This window comes from Macadamia integrifolia, chromosome 6 (genome assembly GCF_013358625.1).
Source record: "Macadamia integrifolia cultivar HAES 741 chromosome 6, SCU_Mint_v3, whole genome shotgun sequence".
NCBI classification, from domain to species: domain Eukaryota; kingdom Viridiplantae; phylum Streptophyta; class Magnoliopsida; order Proteales; family Proteaceae; genus Macadamia; species Macadamia integrifolia.
This window is the reverse complement of record NC_056562.1, coordinates 36,700,493-36,717,302: the sequence shown is the minus strand read 5'-3', so window position 1 is coordinate 36,717,302 and position 16,810 is coordinate 36,700,493. Positions and strand designations below refer to the sequence as shown.

Below are 16,810 nucleotides of genomic sequence, written 5' to 3'. Positions count from 1 at the left end.
TGCATGTACAACAGGCACATGATTATAGGGTTTGGTTTAGGTTCGATCCGGTTCAATTTATATGAGTTATATTTTATTAGTTTGATTTGGTTCAAACATACAAATTTCAATATAAAATATGGGCAAAAGATTGTTGCTAGGTCTTGTAACCCTTGCACTAGTGTGGTTGCCAATGAGAGCGCACATAGAGGCATTAATATGGTTGAATTTTTCTGTTTCATAAAGGTGGAGTGGTAATTTCATATTCTTCTAAGTCTTGGTGTAGGAGTCATGCAATCAATCGACCGGGCAACGTTCTCTCCCCCAATAAAATAGTGATCGAACCGAATGAAATTTCACTTTTATTTTTATGGGTCACATTTTATTTGGGTAGTTCGATTAAACCTAACAGTTTTTAACCTAAAATCAAAATCGAATTGAATGAATCACATTTTAAAATCAAAATCAAACTTAAACCGATTTTGTTATTCGATTAATAGCTGGTTCGGTTTCGGCTCCGGTTCTTAAGTGACACTGTTACCAACTTGCTCGAAGCCTGAGACTGAAATGTAATATGGGTATTTTAGTAATTTCAAAATTGATAAATATATTAGTCGTAAATGTTTTTCCATCTGTTGAGAGTGAGGAGCAGTATGAGCGAGGAAGATGGAGTGGTACTTCGTAGCTGCGCTTCTCACCATTCTTACCAGTTCTCAGGTGAGTAATAAACCTCGCAAAATCTTAGTTTCTATTTGGATTGAGGAAGTCTTTCACAACTTTCATCTGATCATGATTTTCGTCTCCTTTGAATTCCTATTCTTCTCCGTTCTGCTGCTCATGTAACTGTTCAGATCGCCCTCATTTACTCAGTGCTTCAGTTAATTGAGTTCCACCTTCACCGAATTGCACATTAGGGTTGCAGTGTTTGCTTGATGTTTGAAGTAATTGTTTAGGTGGATTTCGTTGATATTATTTGATTCGATCTTTCTCACTGTGGAATTTTTGGGACAGTAAAGATGGAAATTTTATTTTTTGGGTTAATATTTGAAGACATGTACATGGGATTTGGGGTCTCCAACATTAATTTCAAGGCTTAATGTTTGTTTTTTAACCGATTTGTTCATTAAATGGACTGCAAAACTATGAACGGAATAAAACAGTCCATCTGGTGTAATTTATTGCGTGCAAACATGATTGTTCGTAGTTACCACTTGAATTCATTGTGAGCACCAAACATATTGATGCAAATAATTAAAGTTCAAGTGGAATCCCCTGATTCAATGGAGAGCATCTTTTGTAAACGTAGTTCCTAAAATGACCAGCTGATTATTGGATAGTTTTGTGGATTGACTGTTTGTTTGCCTCATTAATCTGTCTCGTCTTGATAGAGTTAGGAGACAGTTCCAAACTCTTAGTCTTCTGATTGGTTAGAGTAGCTATTATGTATCTAAAAATGGATAGGTGACAAACACTCGGCTACTGGGAACTTGTTATGTCAGTTCAGAGCTGATTGATGTGGTGTGCTCCTCCGTAGTTAGTGTGCTTGGATTTCTGTGTCAAAAGATATGGATACATTGCAGAATCTGCTATGTTTTAATAGGTTAATATCTGATGTTCCTTGTCTACATTAATTGAGAAGTAACTTAGAGTGTGAAAGTGTCCACATCCATGTTTTTGAAATGGACCGTTTCAATCAATACCATAGTTAAATCTATGAGAAATCTTAACTTATTCTTGGTTGTGAGTAGCATATGATCAATTTGTACTTAGTATATTTAATTAGTGTCAGCACAAAAATTGGAAAACCAATGAAAATTTCATAGTTTTGCAGTACATTCTAGGATAAGAACATAAAAAATCTCTTTTTCTTCATTGGATCTAAATGCAGAATTTCTACCAAGGGAGAAAATTTTGAATTTGGCCCAAAATTTTTGTCATGGTCAAAATAAAATATATTCGAGGCATTAAGTTTTGATTTATGATTCAAGTTGGAATCTGTAATTCTTAAATGACTTTAGTTGATTTTGATTTATTTATTTCACCCTTCCTAGACATTTCTGTTTGTGGTGGGGAGGTTGGAAAAAAATGGAAACTGACATTATCATAAGTCTTATAAAAATGGCGTACCCTGTGCACGAGGCTCCCGCATGTGCGAGGTATGCTCGGGGGGGGGGTGAGAACTACAATGTCGAGAGGCTGTTTCGACCGCTTGACCACCAGGTCTCAACATTAGTACCTTACCATTGGATCAAGCGCGCCCTTATTATCATAAGTCTTATGTGAATGTTTTATAAGAGAATTTACTTTGTATAACTCTGGAGTTGGATTAACAGATTTACTATTAATCATTTATATTGCAGATTGCAACATTGTGTGCTGTATTATATCTTTTTCTTTTCCTATTGTTCATTAGATATTAGAGTTCATGATGAAAATTATACAATAATTACATTTGATTCCTCTTGCACTGTATTAAAGTTTACTTTTTCCTTTCTAATTTATTGTTTAAAGGTCCCCTAACGCCATACTTTTTGGCTATGATGGGCCTTTCAAGCTTAATGGATAACGAGTATTACTTTCCCAAGTTGACAAGCCTACTGATGTATAAATTTACTTTTTTTGCTCATGGCAGGGAATTTTGACAACACTCTCACAAAGTGGTGGGGGATATAAGTATGACTATGCCACTGTTCCTTTTCTTGCTGAAGTTTTTAAGGTATATCTCATATTAAGTGACTGTGCTTACTTGAATTGAGTCGTAAACATGTTGAATAAAAGAGTTGTGTAGTGAGGACTAGAATGATCGCTACTCATACTCATAAAGGAAGATTTTCCCCTTCTAATATGAAATTATTCTTCCATCATCCTGGCTTACATTTTTATTTTGTTCTTGTCTAATACAGCTCCTGGTTTCTTCTATTCTTCTTTTGAGGGAATGCAAGTCATCACCTTTTCCAAGGATGACCACAGAATGGAAAAGCGTGCGTTTGTACCCCATTCCTTCCATTATATACTTGATCCACAACAATATTCAGTTTCTCACCCTTACATATGTGGATACATCTACATATCAGATAATGGGTAATCTGAAGATTGTCACTACTGGCATATTATTCAGGTGCTGCCTTGGTCTTTGTAGGGATCATATTAGATCTGATATTTATGCCTTTTGATTTTCAACCACTATATCTAAGTTTCCTCTAGAATAGTTTCTCTCTTTTGTTAAATCTTTACGTGGATCTATGGTTTTATAAACTAGCAGAATTTTCGTTGATATTTTAGGCTGTTCCTGAAGAGGAAAATGTCTAATCTGCAGTGGATGGCAATTGTTCTGTTAGCTGTTGGTACAACCACAAGCCAGGTAATAATGGCCACCTTTTTTCTGTATTTAAGAATGGAAGTGGAAACATATATATACCATAATATCTCCTGTATCATTGTTTGAAGTTTTTGGTGGAGCTATCTGGTTTCTTGATTTTTGTGTTTTTTGTTATCTTTTTAACATGCTAATTTATTAGAGAGGCATTATTTAATACTTTCTCAATTATCGAGATACATACAAGCTTTGGATGTTCACTCACAGGCTGATCTCACATAATTTGCCAGCACCATGTGGTGTTAGGGATGTTGAGGTTATGAACAAGGCACTTCTTTAAAGTGGCTATGGATAGTTTAGAAGAGATAGGAATCATTATAGGAGAGTTTATTGAGTTCATTTATGGGGCAAATAATATGGTTGTTTCTTGACAAGTTGTATTGACAATTTTTTTGGGGTGGGGGTGGGGGTGGCGGTGGGGTTTGGGTAGTGTTGGAAGGATTTACAAAATCATTTAATGGAATCTATTTGTTTCGTTTTTAAGGTTGTGAAAGGGTAGATAGTAGCTCATATGTTTGAAAATATTTTGTTTCCTATCATGGTAGGACAGGTTATCATGGGCATTGTCGATCTGCTTTACGTGTTCTCTCCAACAGGGTTTAAGATATCGGAATCAGTCTTGGGATCGAACAGGGCCAATACCCGATTCAATCCCAATCTGCATCGGACAGAAATACCCCTGGTTGTCATTAAAAAATATGGCTTTTACCTTATCACTCTTTGTTTTTACCTTATTACTCTTTGTCCTTACTGATCCAGCGAGACAGTATTGGCCAAGAATCGGGATCAGACAGGGTTGATACCGATTTGATCTGATTCCTCAAACCATGTTCCCCAATGATTAAATTTTTAGGGCAACACAGGTTTTGGGTTCGTAAAGATTCATTCCCGGTTTGGGTTGAAGATATCAACACCAAAATCCTTTCACTCGAATCATGGAAGTCTTTTGCACGTGAAGAAATTCTGTGTTTAGGATTGAAATTTTGTGCAGTTTTTTATGAATCTCTTGACTTGGTTTTCAATTTGGATGTCAAGAGAATGATTTTAGTGTAGTTTTGCTGGAAAATTGTGTAGGATACTCCCAGCAATGTACAAGATTATTCAGGAAAAAGAGAAATGATTAACCATTTATCCAAAAGAATTATGGTTCTCTATATTATTTCGGCTTCTACCATTGATTGGTGGTCTTCCCTTTTTTTTCACCCCCAAACAATAATTGGTGGATAGTTGAATACCTGTTAAAATGGATACTGCAAGCAAAGGTATCACTCTGTGAGATGGAGTATCATTTTGGGGAGGATTGTTAAAAAGTGCATTCTCCTATCTTGCCAGAAGAGTAGGAAAAGGGGAAAGAGGGGGGGGGGGGCATGAATCAACATGACGAGTTCTTATTGCCAATGCCCCTTAGGTGCACCTGCATCAATGCTGCCTCCCCGCAGAGGAGACTCAGATTTGAGTCTGATTGTCTGTACCACTGAGTTGGTTGCTATATACCACAGTGCATTTGACTGCTCCCTTGACTTGTGAGCAAGTGGAGGCCCGGAATCAGAATCAAACCCCCACCCACCCACTGAAAAATAATTATAACAAGAATTGATAAATAAATAGCTAAAAACATGAGTTCCTAGTAAACATCAGTTATAGGGTGGGAAAAGGAGTGAAGTGAAATTTTTTAAGGATATGTGGTTAGGGGATGGAAGGATTATGGATAGTGTCCCCGAATACTACTTACTGGTGATTGTATGGTTGCAGATTGTTTTGAAGTTAGAGATGGGAAGATCACTTGGATTCCTCAATTTAGGAGGAATTTACTAGGCAGTAAGATTTAGGAATTCAATAAACCTACTGGCCTTATTTTGACAGTGCTGAAGTTCCTGTTGGGTAAAAGGATTTGAGGGTTTGGTTTGGTGGTCCTGGACGCTGTTTCAGAGTTGCTTCTTATCAAGTTCTCCCACTAAGGAGCCTGATGGTGAAGAGAAGAAGAGTGATGGAAATTGGCGAGGTATAGAATACAAAAGCCCCTAGAAGAGTGGCCACCTTTGCGTGGGTGTTGGTCTTATCAGCTTCTGTCTTCAGACAATTTACAACACAAAGAATGGAATTTAGCAAAGAGGTGCTATTTATGTTCACATAAGGAGGAATCTGCAGACCATTTATTCTAGCAATGTAGTATGGCATTATGTCCCTTAGGGCATGGATGCAGTTTCTTGTTTGATTGTTATAACCTCCAATGGTCAGGGGCTGCTGAAAAGTTACATATTACATGGCCTAGAAGTCCCTGTGGTGAAAAAGGAAATGTCTTCTGGGACCTGCTACCTTATGCAATTGTTTGAGGCTTGTGGAAGGAGAGGAATAGAAAAGAGCTTTAGGAGACAGTCCTAAAGTCTGCCTGAGAATTCCAGCTGATATTGCCAGTTATTTACATGATTGGGCTATGGCATTTAAGTTCTTGTGCCGTGTATAGGTTTCCTCGGGGTTATTCCATGATTTGTAATTTTATAAATATCCACACTAGGTCAAGGGGTTGGATCCATCCTTTGGCTTGGCTTGTTCCAACAACAACAACAACATCCAAAACCTTATCCCAACTTAATGGGGTCAGCTACATGGAGATACCAAGCAAGGATGAGCACGAGGATCCTTGCAAAAAGATTGACAAGTTTATGGCTAATTATAATAAGTGACGGTTGTCAACCTGACGCACCACTACAAATCAGCCACAGGCTTATAAGTTATAACGACATACTATAATAGGGTAGGCTGTCTATCTGATATACCATATAGATCGGTCAAACCAAAGCGTCCTACATGCATTATGTCCACCACCAAGACAATCCATCACCAACCTACTTTTTTGAAAGGAGGAATGAGATAACGAATCTTGATAGCCCTGCCAAGCATGAAGGAAGATGTCAATATACATTGAATCCAATTTTATTAGAAGAGAGTCTTGAGATCCTCCATGCTCTGAAACTCAAGAGGAAGTTTCTCTAGATCTGTCTATGCTCCCAACATTTTCATTAGAGCCTCAAAACATAGATAGATAGATAGATAGATAGATAGATAGATAGATAGTAGAGAGGTAGGTTTGAGGATATGGATGATCAACAAGATCCTGCCTCCTACATGGGCTTAGCCCAAAGAGAAGGTTATTTTATTCGACGGGCCACCAGGGTATGGCCATGTAATGTATTACAGCACACCGACACCCATATATATATAATATTTCTGATGGGTAATAAAATAGGTTTCTGTTCTAAAAAAAAAAGGGTACTGAGGGGCAGTCCTCGACCACAACCAAAATAAGTTGGCAAACATTTAAAAGAAATAAAAATAAAAAGAAACAGCCAATAAAAAAAAGCATACTAGCTGAGAAAATTTGGCTTGGCTTGTTCCATATACATATATTTTTTTAACTACAGCTTGTTCCATATTTGCAAAGGCAGACACGTAAAGGAAAACTTCGAGGTTGAAAACTTGATCCATTTAAAGCATTCAATTTTACATGTTTGTATACCATTTCATGATTATCAGGTCTTTCAATTTTCAATAGGTACAACTGTACAAGACTGAATGGTTAAGATAATCTGATTAAGTAAAGACATGAGTGATGGTTGCATGCATGGCATGCCAAACAAGACATTTATACTCACATTGCCATTGTAATCTGATATCCCCTTCTCTCTTATTGATGCAGGTTAAAGGCTGTGATGAGGCTTCGTGTGACTCCCTTTTCTCAGCACCAATTCAGGGTTATATACTGGGGATCCTGTCTGCTTGTCTCTCAGCATTAGCAGGTGTTTATACTGAATTTCTGATGAAGAAGAATAATGACAGCCTGTACTGGCAGAATGTACAATTATATATGTAAGTGTCCACTTCTAGTAAACATAAAAAGAGCCTTGACTTCATTATCAGAAAATAAGGAGGAAAAGCAGGAAATATGAAATTCAATCAACAACTTCCTATTCTAATTTCTTGACTTCAACTACATATTTTTTTTTTAAACAAATAAAGTTATTCTGACATATTCATGGGGAGATTTAGTTTCATTGAAGAAAATATTTCTCACAAGAAATTAAAGTTACCCTTCTATAATTGACATCTTGGAGGAGAACATATTGCAATATTTGAAATCATAAGCGAAAGATGTTGTGTCAGTCAGAGCCACTCAATGCATTTAGTGTGACTAGCATGCATTTGACTATCATATTCTCTTAAAGTACTACTGTTGATTCATGAACAAGAAATTACTCTGCCCAGGTTTGGTTCAATCTTCAATATGGCACGGTTGATCCTGGATGATTTCAAGCAAGAATTTGAGCAGGGACCATGGTGGCGACGCCTATTTAATGGATACAGTTTTACGACATGGATGGTGGTATTAAATCTTGGATCTACTGGGTTACTAGTCTCGTGGTTAATGAAGTATGCTGACAATATTGTGAAGGTGAGTCCAGTCTTTGTGTTCGATATTATTTCCTACTATTGTGGCTCAACTGGTCTTGAATATTTTACAGTAGCTTGACTGAGCGGACCAGTCTAAATAGTTTCCTTCAGTTTGTGCCCTCTAGAGTATTTTAGGTATATTTTGGTTGTATTCTGGTTCATATGATTTATGTCTTTGCTAAGGCCAGACACCATGGTGCTCTAGGGTTTCTTTACCATAGTTGTTTTGAATTCCTTCAATATATTTTCCCATCTTTTCTAAAGACTACCACTTAGGTGGATTGGATATTGAGACCAAGGTTGATTTTCTAGGTTTTCTTGCTGGTATGGCTCCATTACATTGCTGTAAGCCGGCTGCAGTCACAGTTGATCCCTCTTTCGATGCTGGTGGAAATCTTGAACAGTTGGGGCAAGTTGAGATTCTAATCCAATGCATGGTACGAGTGTGACCCTGCTTCTAGCTGAAGAGAACGGTTGGAGTATGATTTAGGAGCTTGAGTAGAGACCACATTTCCAGTGATCGGAAATGAGAAAATGGACACTCTGGGGTGGTCTGAAAGCCGAGGAGTTCTGCTATTTTTAAACATCATGGAAAATGTTTCTGATAACAATAAGTGCCTACTGATAAGAAGGTGAAGCTAGTAGCCATAGGATTGAAAGCTACAGCTTGGTCAGGGATGGAATGAGGGTTTAATGGAGGCTATGGGCTGCTGATTTGGGTTTAGAAGATGAAATCTATTCAGGCTAACAGATATAAGTATATACAAAACTAAAGCAAAAGAGAATGGAACTAGAAGAAAAAGAGAGGTGAATACAGAGAAGTAAATTGACTAACAGAATGACATTTGTATTTCAATACTGTCAAAGCCAATTTCTACTGCTCTTATTTTTCTTGAGATCCTAATGAAAGAAATTCCTTGTGAAGCCTGATAATGACTGCATATTATTAATTTTTTTTTTTTTTTTTTGGGGGGGGGGGTGATTAATTGATGACCCTGTTACTATTTGATTATTGTTAGTTCATGAATGCCATGCCCATTTTATGTCTATCCAGCATAATTTATTTTTGCTGCTTTCAGGTCTACTCAACATCAATGGCAATGCTTCTGACAATGGCTTTATCTGTGTATCTTTTCAATTTCAAACCTACACTGCAGGTGAGTTGAAAATGCATTTGAAGCTAAATGAATTTATATGATTTTCCTCTCCTTTAGGAATGGATATTCAGTACCCTCCATAAGATTGATTGCAAGAAGATCCTTGAGAAATGATTGATTTTAATATGCTACTTGATCCATACTTTCAATCAGTCCACGGGGAAAAAGATGCTAACCTGCCAAACACCCTCTTATTTATTTAGCAATGATCTTGTGTTCCTCTCTTGTCTTGTTGCAGCTTTTCTTGGGGATTATTATCTGTATGATGTCACTTCACATGTATTTTGCTCCTGCAAGCATGCTTTTAGATTTGCCTTCGACGGTAAAAGCAGCCCCAGAGAAACTTGCTGAAGTTTCTGTTGATCGAACAACAGATTCCTGATGTTAGTCATCACACTTATTAAATCAACTAATTCTTTGCTCAGGGTCCACTGAAAGGTGCATATCAATTTTCTCACCATTCTGTTTTATATTACATGAAACATTACATGATGTAAGTAGCATAGGTTCACAAGAAGAATCAATGAATTTAGCATTTCTATTAGGTGTATATGTTTGAACCTGGGACTCCATGTTGTCTCAGTTGCATGGGTCCCATGGGTCCCATGGGTCCCCAATAATTATCAGCTATACTGGTGTTCGACACTTCATGTAATCCAATGAGAATGCAAGAAATTGAATCTTTGCCACACCCAAATTGGATGCTTTTCTGTGATTTGCAACATGGATTATTGGTCTGTGTACTGGTAGGGCATGGTTGAACTGAGGTGGTCTTTTTTTTTGGGTGGGGGGACATTTAAATTTGATCAATTCTCAAGCTATGTTAACTCCTGATGAATGTGTCAAGTGAAGCTATCTATAGCATGGACATATCATTCAAAGAACACTGGAATTTGGTTGTTAAAAAAGAAACTTTTGTTACACCAACCGTTAAGGCTTTACAAAGAAAGTTAAAAATTTTGATTCTCTACAGGACAGATGAGAGGGACACCCATAGTTAGGGATGACATTGAGACATGTCAAATTAACAAGTCTACTGTGAATATGGTGTACTGTTTGACAAGTCTGGAGGGTGGCTGTTTAAATCTGAGAGCCTATAAAGGGTTTGTGATGGAGTTGTGTTGTGTGTACTCAACATCATTTCTCAGGTGACTCTTAAAACCTTCAGGCATTAAGCATATTAAGCATTCTTCTAGTATTAATTAATTAAGTACCTTCCTTGTGCTCTTTCTAGTTTGTGTTAAGCACAGTAATGCTCTGTTCTGCCTCACCCTGGGATCAAATCCTGCCTCATGTGAAGTTGAGCTTGGGCCCTTTTATGCCTTGGGTGAGAATAATCCTAGTACCCAAAGGCTCAGTTTGTTTTCAGGTAAAAATCATGTAAAATCAAAATCTGCAAGTAAAATCCCAAAATCTTTACACTAGTTTTACTTTTTCATGGCTTTCACCTAACAAACAGAGGCCCTTAAGAGGGGGGGGGGGTGTGATCTTATTGACAGTGGTTTTAAATGATCCCTTCTATGAAGATTGCTAGTGGGTTCTGCCGTTCTGGGCCTCAAATAGTGTTGATGGTTGAAAAGTCAAACCATATATGTGGCCTATAACATCCTAGTTTCTCTTCCTCCCTGCCCACTACTTGGGGGACTATCTCCTGCCACTAATGTTAGGAACTGTAGGGTAGCATTGGGCAGCTATGCTATAATGGCATCTCCACTGATAAGTATATTAATGCATGTAGTCCTTTTGATTGATTGGGTATGCTTATGCCACTTGTCATTCTTCCTGAGGAAGCAAAGAATTGGCAAGAACTAAGAAGGAGACACATTTATTATCACATTGAATAGATAAGACATGACCTACTGGGTATTGATTTTACACCCAACCTAGGCCTTGTGTTCAAAGAAGTTGGTTGCCAATCTTTATCATTCACCAACGCATTCCTTGGCAATATATTGATGTGAGATGTGTACAATTTACATATCATTCATTTTGTTTCCCTACTTACACATAAATATTAGTTGATTGGATTTCATTTTCTTCATAAAAAATTTTTACGAAGAGAACTCAATTTTCCTACACCTATAGTGAGGGAAGAATCTTTTCACCATATTTAATTGAATCCAAAAAAAGTATTTGTGATAATGAACAATTGAGCATGGAACTTAAACGATGAACCTAAAGTTCATCAGATGATCACATCACCAGTAGAGAAGGAATATAGAAGTGGAGAAGGAATATAGAAGAAATATGGGTGAAGGAAAATATTTTCCAAATAAAGATATTTCTACATGATTCAAGAGAGAATATCAAATGTAAATGGCAAAACCAAACAGTCTCGACTCTTTAATTAAGAGTATTCTTATTTCTGCTTTAGAAACCAACCATTCTTTCAATTTGAAATGACCCCTTAATGAAAGAATAATGGTTTCTTAGATTCCTACTGAGGAAGACATTGATGAAGTAGTAAAAATAACCCTAGCACTTGCTAAAGGACATTTAACAAAGTAGAGAGTTTCCCTTCACCAACGATAAAAGTTTCAACACAAATCTAAGGTCATTATTATTCCTCTCTTATATATCAAAAGTCTAAAATGCCTCTCATTCTTGGATACCCATCCAAGCACAATGATGATCATCAATGAAGGAATTCACAACTTCCCATATTATTAATGAAGAATTCAGTTGCTTTCAAGAAAGGGTAAGGAAATGTCAAATTAGTGTAAGCAACTAATTAAGTTCGGAGACCATACCACTAAACAGGAAAAAGTATTAGAAAGGTACTTTGTTGAATGCAAAACCATGGTATATTTCACATAAATAAACTTAATTATGATGCAATTACTATAAATGCTTTTTTCCCTTTTTGGGAAAATGATCTTAGCAAGGAATGGAATTTCCATTTTGCATATTACTGTCTGAAATTGTTTATATTGCATAGCTACAACTATACTCTGTAACTCTATCATCCTTGAAATTAACCATCATACTAAACATTAAGACCTTTCTTCCCCACCCACACTTGAAAAAAATAAAAAATGGTGGGGGTGTATCCATTAACCACCAGAGAATTAATTATGAAATGTCAATATCTACATGAGTACCCCTCTTAGCTAGTCTGTGAGGAAATATGAAATGCCTTTCTGGAAGATTATTGAAAGCCAATCAACACTAGTTGTTCATTCCAGGACATTCCACTCCCGCCCACTCTCTCTCTTCCTCTCTCACAAAGTCTATAAAAGGCCATCCTCCTATATTAAGAGTGCCCATAACACCAGAAATCGTTAAGAGGTTGTATAGAGAGAGAGAGAGGTGGCAGTGGAATCAGGAATGGAATCAGTTATACGACCTACTCCAGCTCCCGGAACTAGCGGTGGCAGCGGCAGCGGAGTGAACGGACAGAAGGGCGGAGAGCGGGGATGCGGATACTTTCAGATGCCGCTACACTATCCCAGATACACCAAAGAGGAATACGAGACCATGCCTGAGTGGAAGCTGGATTGCCTTCTCACACAGTATGGACTCCCTCTTGTTGGCGATGTCGAACAGAAAAGGAAGTTTGCCATGGGAGCTTTCCTCTGGACTTGTTGATCATCACCACTCCTTCCCTCATCATCCATCCCTAGTACTGCATGAATGGCCGATCTCTCTCTCTCTCTCTCTCTCTCTCTCTCTCTCTCTATATATATATATATATATATATATAACATATGATACGTTACATCTGTTTATATATGATCTGTATCTATTCTTCAGTTACTTAATTTTCTTAGCTATGTAAGTGTCTCTTCAACATGTTGGGTCTTGCTTAGACTAAGTATGGGATTTTAATGTAGCAGAATCTGTGTCACTTTTCACTGTAAAAGAACCTGATTTATAGAAGATGATCAAGATCTTCTTTGTGGGTTTCACTACTACTCTAAGTTTATGGAATGACCCTCTTCGATCTCCTCTCTTTATCTTGTTGGATATGTAACCGTTTCATTCCCAAGTAATTTATTTTTGTATGATGATTTCGAATGCAAGAGATACCAATCGATCTTTTACACTGCGAGATTGGGCTCTTGCCTACAAATAGTACTCTGCTTGCTACTTACTCTTGAACTAGTGTATCCTGCAATCCAACATCATTGTTACAATTAATTGGAACTGTGGAAAGGATTGAAGAGAACATCAATGTGTCTCTCTCATGCTTACTATCATCCATTGATGTTGGTTGGTAGGTTGGTTGGTTGGTGATTCGTGTCTAGGATATAAATTATAGCAAAAAAAGTGTCTAGGAAATAATTGTGAGAGGTGTCATTACTCCATGGACAACAACTAATCAAGTAGAACATCCAAAGTTCTTTCCAAAAGATGAAACTATAAGTTCATGGCTAGCTAAAGTTCTTTTCCAAAGACAGAAACTACTAGTTAATGGCTATGTGATTCTGGATCAGCTCCCGGTATGTGAAGGTTTTATGTATGGTGGTTTTCTTGACAATATGTGCCCTTTTGCTTTCATAAATGTCTCTCGATAGTTAGTGTAATTAAAAATGTTTAGATGGGCATTTGTGAAAGAAAAAATGTCTCATCGCAAAACTATATGTGAAGAGTCATTGCATTCTACGTATGGGGAGCTGATCTGAACCCTATTCTGACTCATTAATTTAGAAGAAACAAAGCCGAAATGGGTCAGGTAGTGATTGTGTTGGAGATCTCGTCCAGTGGGCTAGGCTGGGTTGGGCCTAGCTGAGAAAATTTCCATGCCTGACCCCTCATTATGTGCTATGTATACGCATTATTGAAATGTTGGGAGTTATAGAGTTATACTTTCGTATCGGTTTGTTCAAGTTTTGAGTGTCTTTATTTCTCTCTCAAATGCCTTAAGGTTTTGGATTTGATCCTCCAACCTCTCCTTTTGGGTGGAAAGATGCGAGCGAGAGAGGAAGGCGAGCTAGAAGTAAACATTTAGTGCATCAAGGCTTTATATTATGTTTTCCTCATAGGAGATGACATCTATCTCAAGACCAAAAAATTAAAGGCATAAGACTCCAATCACTTTTATATTATAAACAAGAACAAATTGACATAAACAATAAACCATCATATACATAATGATAGACACAATGAAATGAAAAAAGAATGGAAGCTCGATGCTAAAAACTATTTTCATTTAGCTTCAGAGGGCCAAAGGAAGGCTCCCATGGCAAATTTTCTCTTACAAGCAAGATCTCCTGTCACAGGCAACCCATACTCAGAGAGAAGGCGATCGAGTTGCCATTCAGGCATGGTCTCGTAGTCAGACTTCTTGAACCTTGGATAATGCAATGGCATCTTGAAGCACCGGGACTTGTCGCTCCCTTGCTGCCCTTTTGCTCTGAACGCAGCCGGTGGCGGCGACTTGTAATTAGCACAACTTCCATTGAGGTGACCATTAGCTCCACTCATCTTATTATTCTTCTGAGTCTCTCTCATTCTTCTCCTTCAAACAAGTGAATGCTCTATCCCCTTTATAGATTTGATATAGAGATAGAGAGATATAGCCAGCAGGAAAGAGAGAATGTAATAGAAGAAGAATTTCATGGAAGGATAGAGCAGTAATAACAAAAAGCAAAACCATTTCAAATCTTCATGGTTCTCATCTTTTCAAGAATTGTAATATTTTCTCTCACCTGCCCTAGCTATCACTTAAGAGAAAATTAAGGAATGATACCTTGAGAAAATGACATTTCATGTCAGTGCATCGCATATTGCTTAATTGCAGTGGGAGAAAGGTAGAGAGAGGTGTCAAATGTTTGGAATCTTTTGTGGTTGCTTGGAGGGGAGACTAGTAGATATTAGTGGTACAAATCCCACATTATATCCTTTCTTTTCAGTTGTTCCATTGCTAGATGCTTCCTTAGTTTTTGCCTTGCAAATTGAGGGGACTTGTAGCTTCCCACACACTCAAATTGGGTTAATTACACCAATGAATGATGATGTAGTAATTTTGATTGTTAGATATCTAGGAAATAAATTCAATCCATCATATATCATTTCATAACTTGGCATACCTTATTGTATATGTTTATACACTTCTTTGTAGTTTTGAATTTTCTTTACCTTTGATTTTGGCTTTTGAAAATATTTTTTTGCCTCTTCTCTTGGAAAATAATGTTTTTATTGTCGTGTTATTTATTTTTAGGGGAAAAATAAATTTAGAAGCAAAAGAGAGTAGCTTCCAAAGAAAATGAAAACAATTGATATGTTGTTTTACAGGATGAAGGTAATATCGTCTATGCATCATTTTAATGTATCCTCTTGTGCTCGACATAACGAAGAATGGAGAACTCAAGGAAGATGGCAATTGTGTACAAGTTTGTAATCCTTTCCCCCCCTCTCCTTTAAATTCTGTCGTCAAGTTGACCCCAAGATCCCTTACTCACATGTCAATTTTTATGGAGCTATTAATTGTGTATGACACGCCAAGTTACAATTCTCCCTTTCTCAGACTTGTTAATATTATTTGCTACACTCATACTCGCACAATTAACAATAACTATGTACATTTTATGCGGGTGGGCGAAGTTAAAAATATTAACAAAAATATATACACAGGTGAAGGACTGAACTAGGGGCATTAAGTCAATTGGCCATACATAAAGAAAGGGAAGGTTCCCCAAACTACCAGCATACAGGTACACTAGCATTGGTCCTGTGTCTATCTCTTTCCTTTTTATATGAATTGAGCTCGCTGCTCTCATTCCTTTATATAATATTATTTCGTCATACCTCATTAGTGCACTCCCTTATGCCGCTTGCTCCCAAAATCCTTTTACATAAAAGATAAATAGTTTAAGCTTATCAAAATTCTTTCCTTTTCCCAAGGGTGAAGCAAAGAAGAACCTCTATAGCTGAAAAGATTCTTGGAGAATGGATGGCCACAATTATTCTCCTCCTGTGTAGTACAAAGTCCAAAATGCCCTTAGATTGTCAATAGTCCAATCCAACTGCCATCAACTGCCGTATAATTAATGGGTGAAGAGATTCTTGGTTCACCTTGGTGAAGGAAAACCTGATCCATAGAATAATAAAAGACTATATAACATGGACTGATTAAATATTTAAATTTGTTGATGAGCTGAAACCTCATTCCCCGATGATGTGGGCAGGAAGGAGGGATCCCTCATCTCATCACTCTTATGCATCCACAGAATTCTCCGGTAGAAGTCAAGAACACTGTACCATTCGAGCCTTCGAGGGCAACATGGGTCCCCTGGGGATTGTGGCCTAGCTAGGGTTCTCATCCATACCTCCAATATAATTTCCCAATTATTGGTTATAGGCAGTTAATGCAGTTTCTACATATATCATGGAGATTAGGTTCAGGTCGCTGACACTGGACAACTTGAAGAAGAAGATGGAACACTATTATTGGAAGGAAGGAAATCTCGAAATGGATTAATTGCAATAAAACCTAGAAATGTAGAGAAGAACTGCAGCTAGCCAGCCCATATAGAGGAGAGAGAATTTAATGGATAAAATTATATGGGCAACTTGAACCTGCAAATCTCATCAACTCAGAGCGACATGGACTACTACTGTGATCTTCCATCTCCACTGTGCCCACTCTTTGGTTTCACAGATCAAACTACAGTGAAACCCAAGCCAATGGAAAGCTCTCTCTCTCAAAGCCAAAGGTCCCACGGTTTATGAACACTTTAGAAGTCTGGAACTAGTAATAAATGTGACGGAGGACAAGGGTAACCAGTGATGTTAACTGCAGGTTGAGATAAGCAGAGAGCATTCAGATTCACATCAGGTGGAGGCGTGGAGCTATCATCCAAGGAGATATGGCCACCTAATAAGTAGAATGCATAGTGGATGTGTA

The 16,810-nt window shown here is 37.5% G+C and overlaps 1 protein-coding gene across 5 annotated transcripts; it reads left to right on the top strand.

Annotated features, from left to right (window-relative positions):
* The first annotated feature begins 601 nt into the window (after positions 1-601).
* LOC122082618 (CMP-sialic acid transporter 1-like) lies at positions 602-15,457 on the top strand. 5 transcript variants are annotated; one of them, XR_006141359.1, is made up of 9 exons: positions 602-696; positions 2,612-2,695; positions 2,883-3,097; positions 3,262-3,340; positions 7,053-7,222; positions 7,619-7,805; positions 8,884-8,961; positions 9,200-9,399; positions 15,199-15,457. XR_006141359.1 is itself a non-coding variant. In XM_042650304.1 (9 exons), exons 1-9 carry the CDS (start codon positions 646-648, stop codon positions 9,341-9,343), a joined length of 915 nt encoding a protein of 304 aa, XP_042506238.1. In that variant the 5' UTR covers positions 602-645; the 3' UTR covers positions 9,344-9,667. The 5 variants fall into 5 exon arrangements, 2 of the variants coding, with proteins under 2 accessions (XP_042506238.1, XP_042506237.1); XR_006141360.1 differs by lacking the exon at positions 15,199-15,457 and adding an exon at positions 12,147-12,909; XR_006141362.1 differs by lacking the exon at positions 15,199-15,457 and adding an exon at positions 9,935-10,190.
* Positions 15,458-16,810: the final 1,353 nt, after the last annotated feature.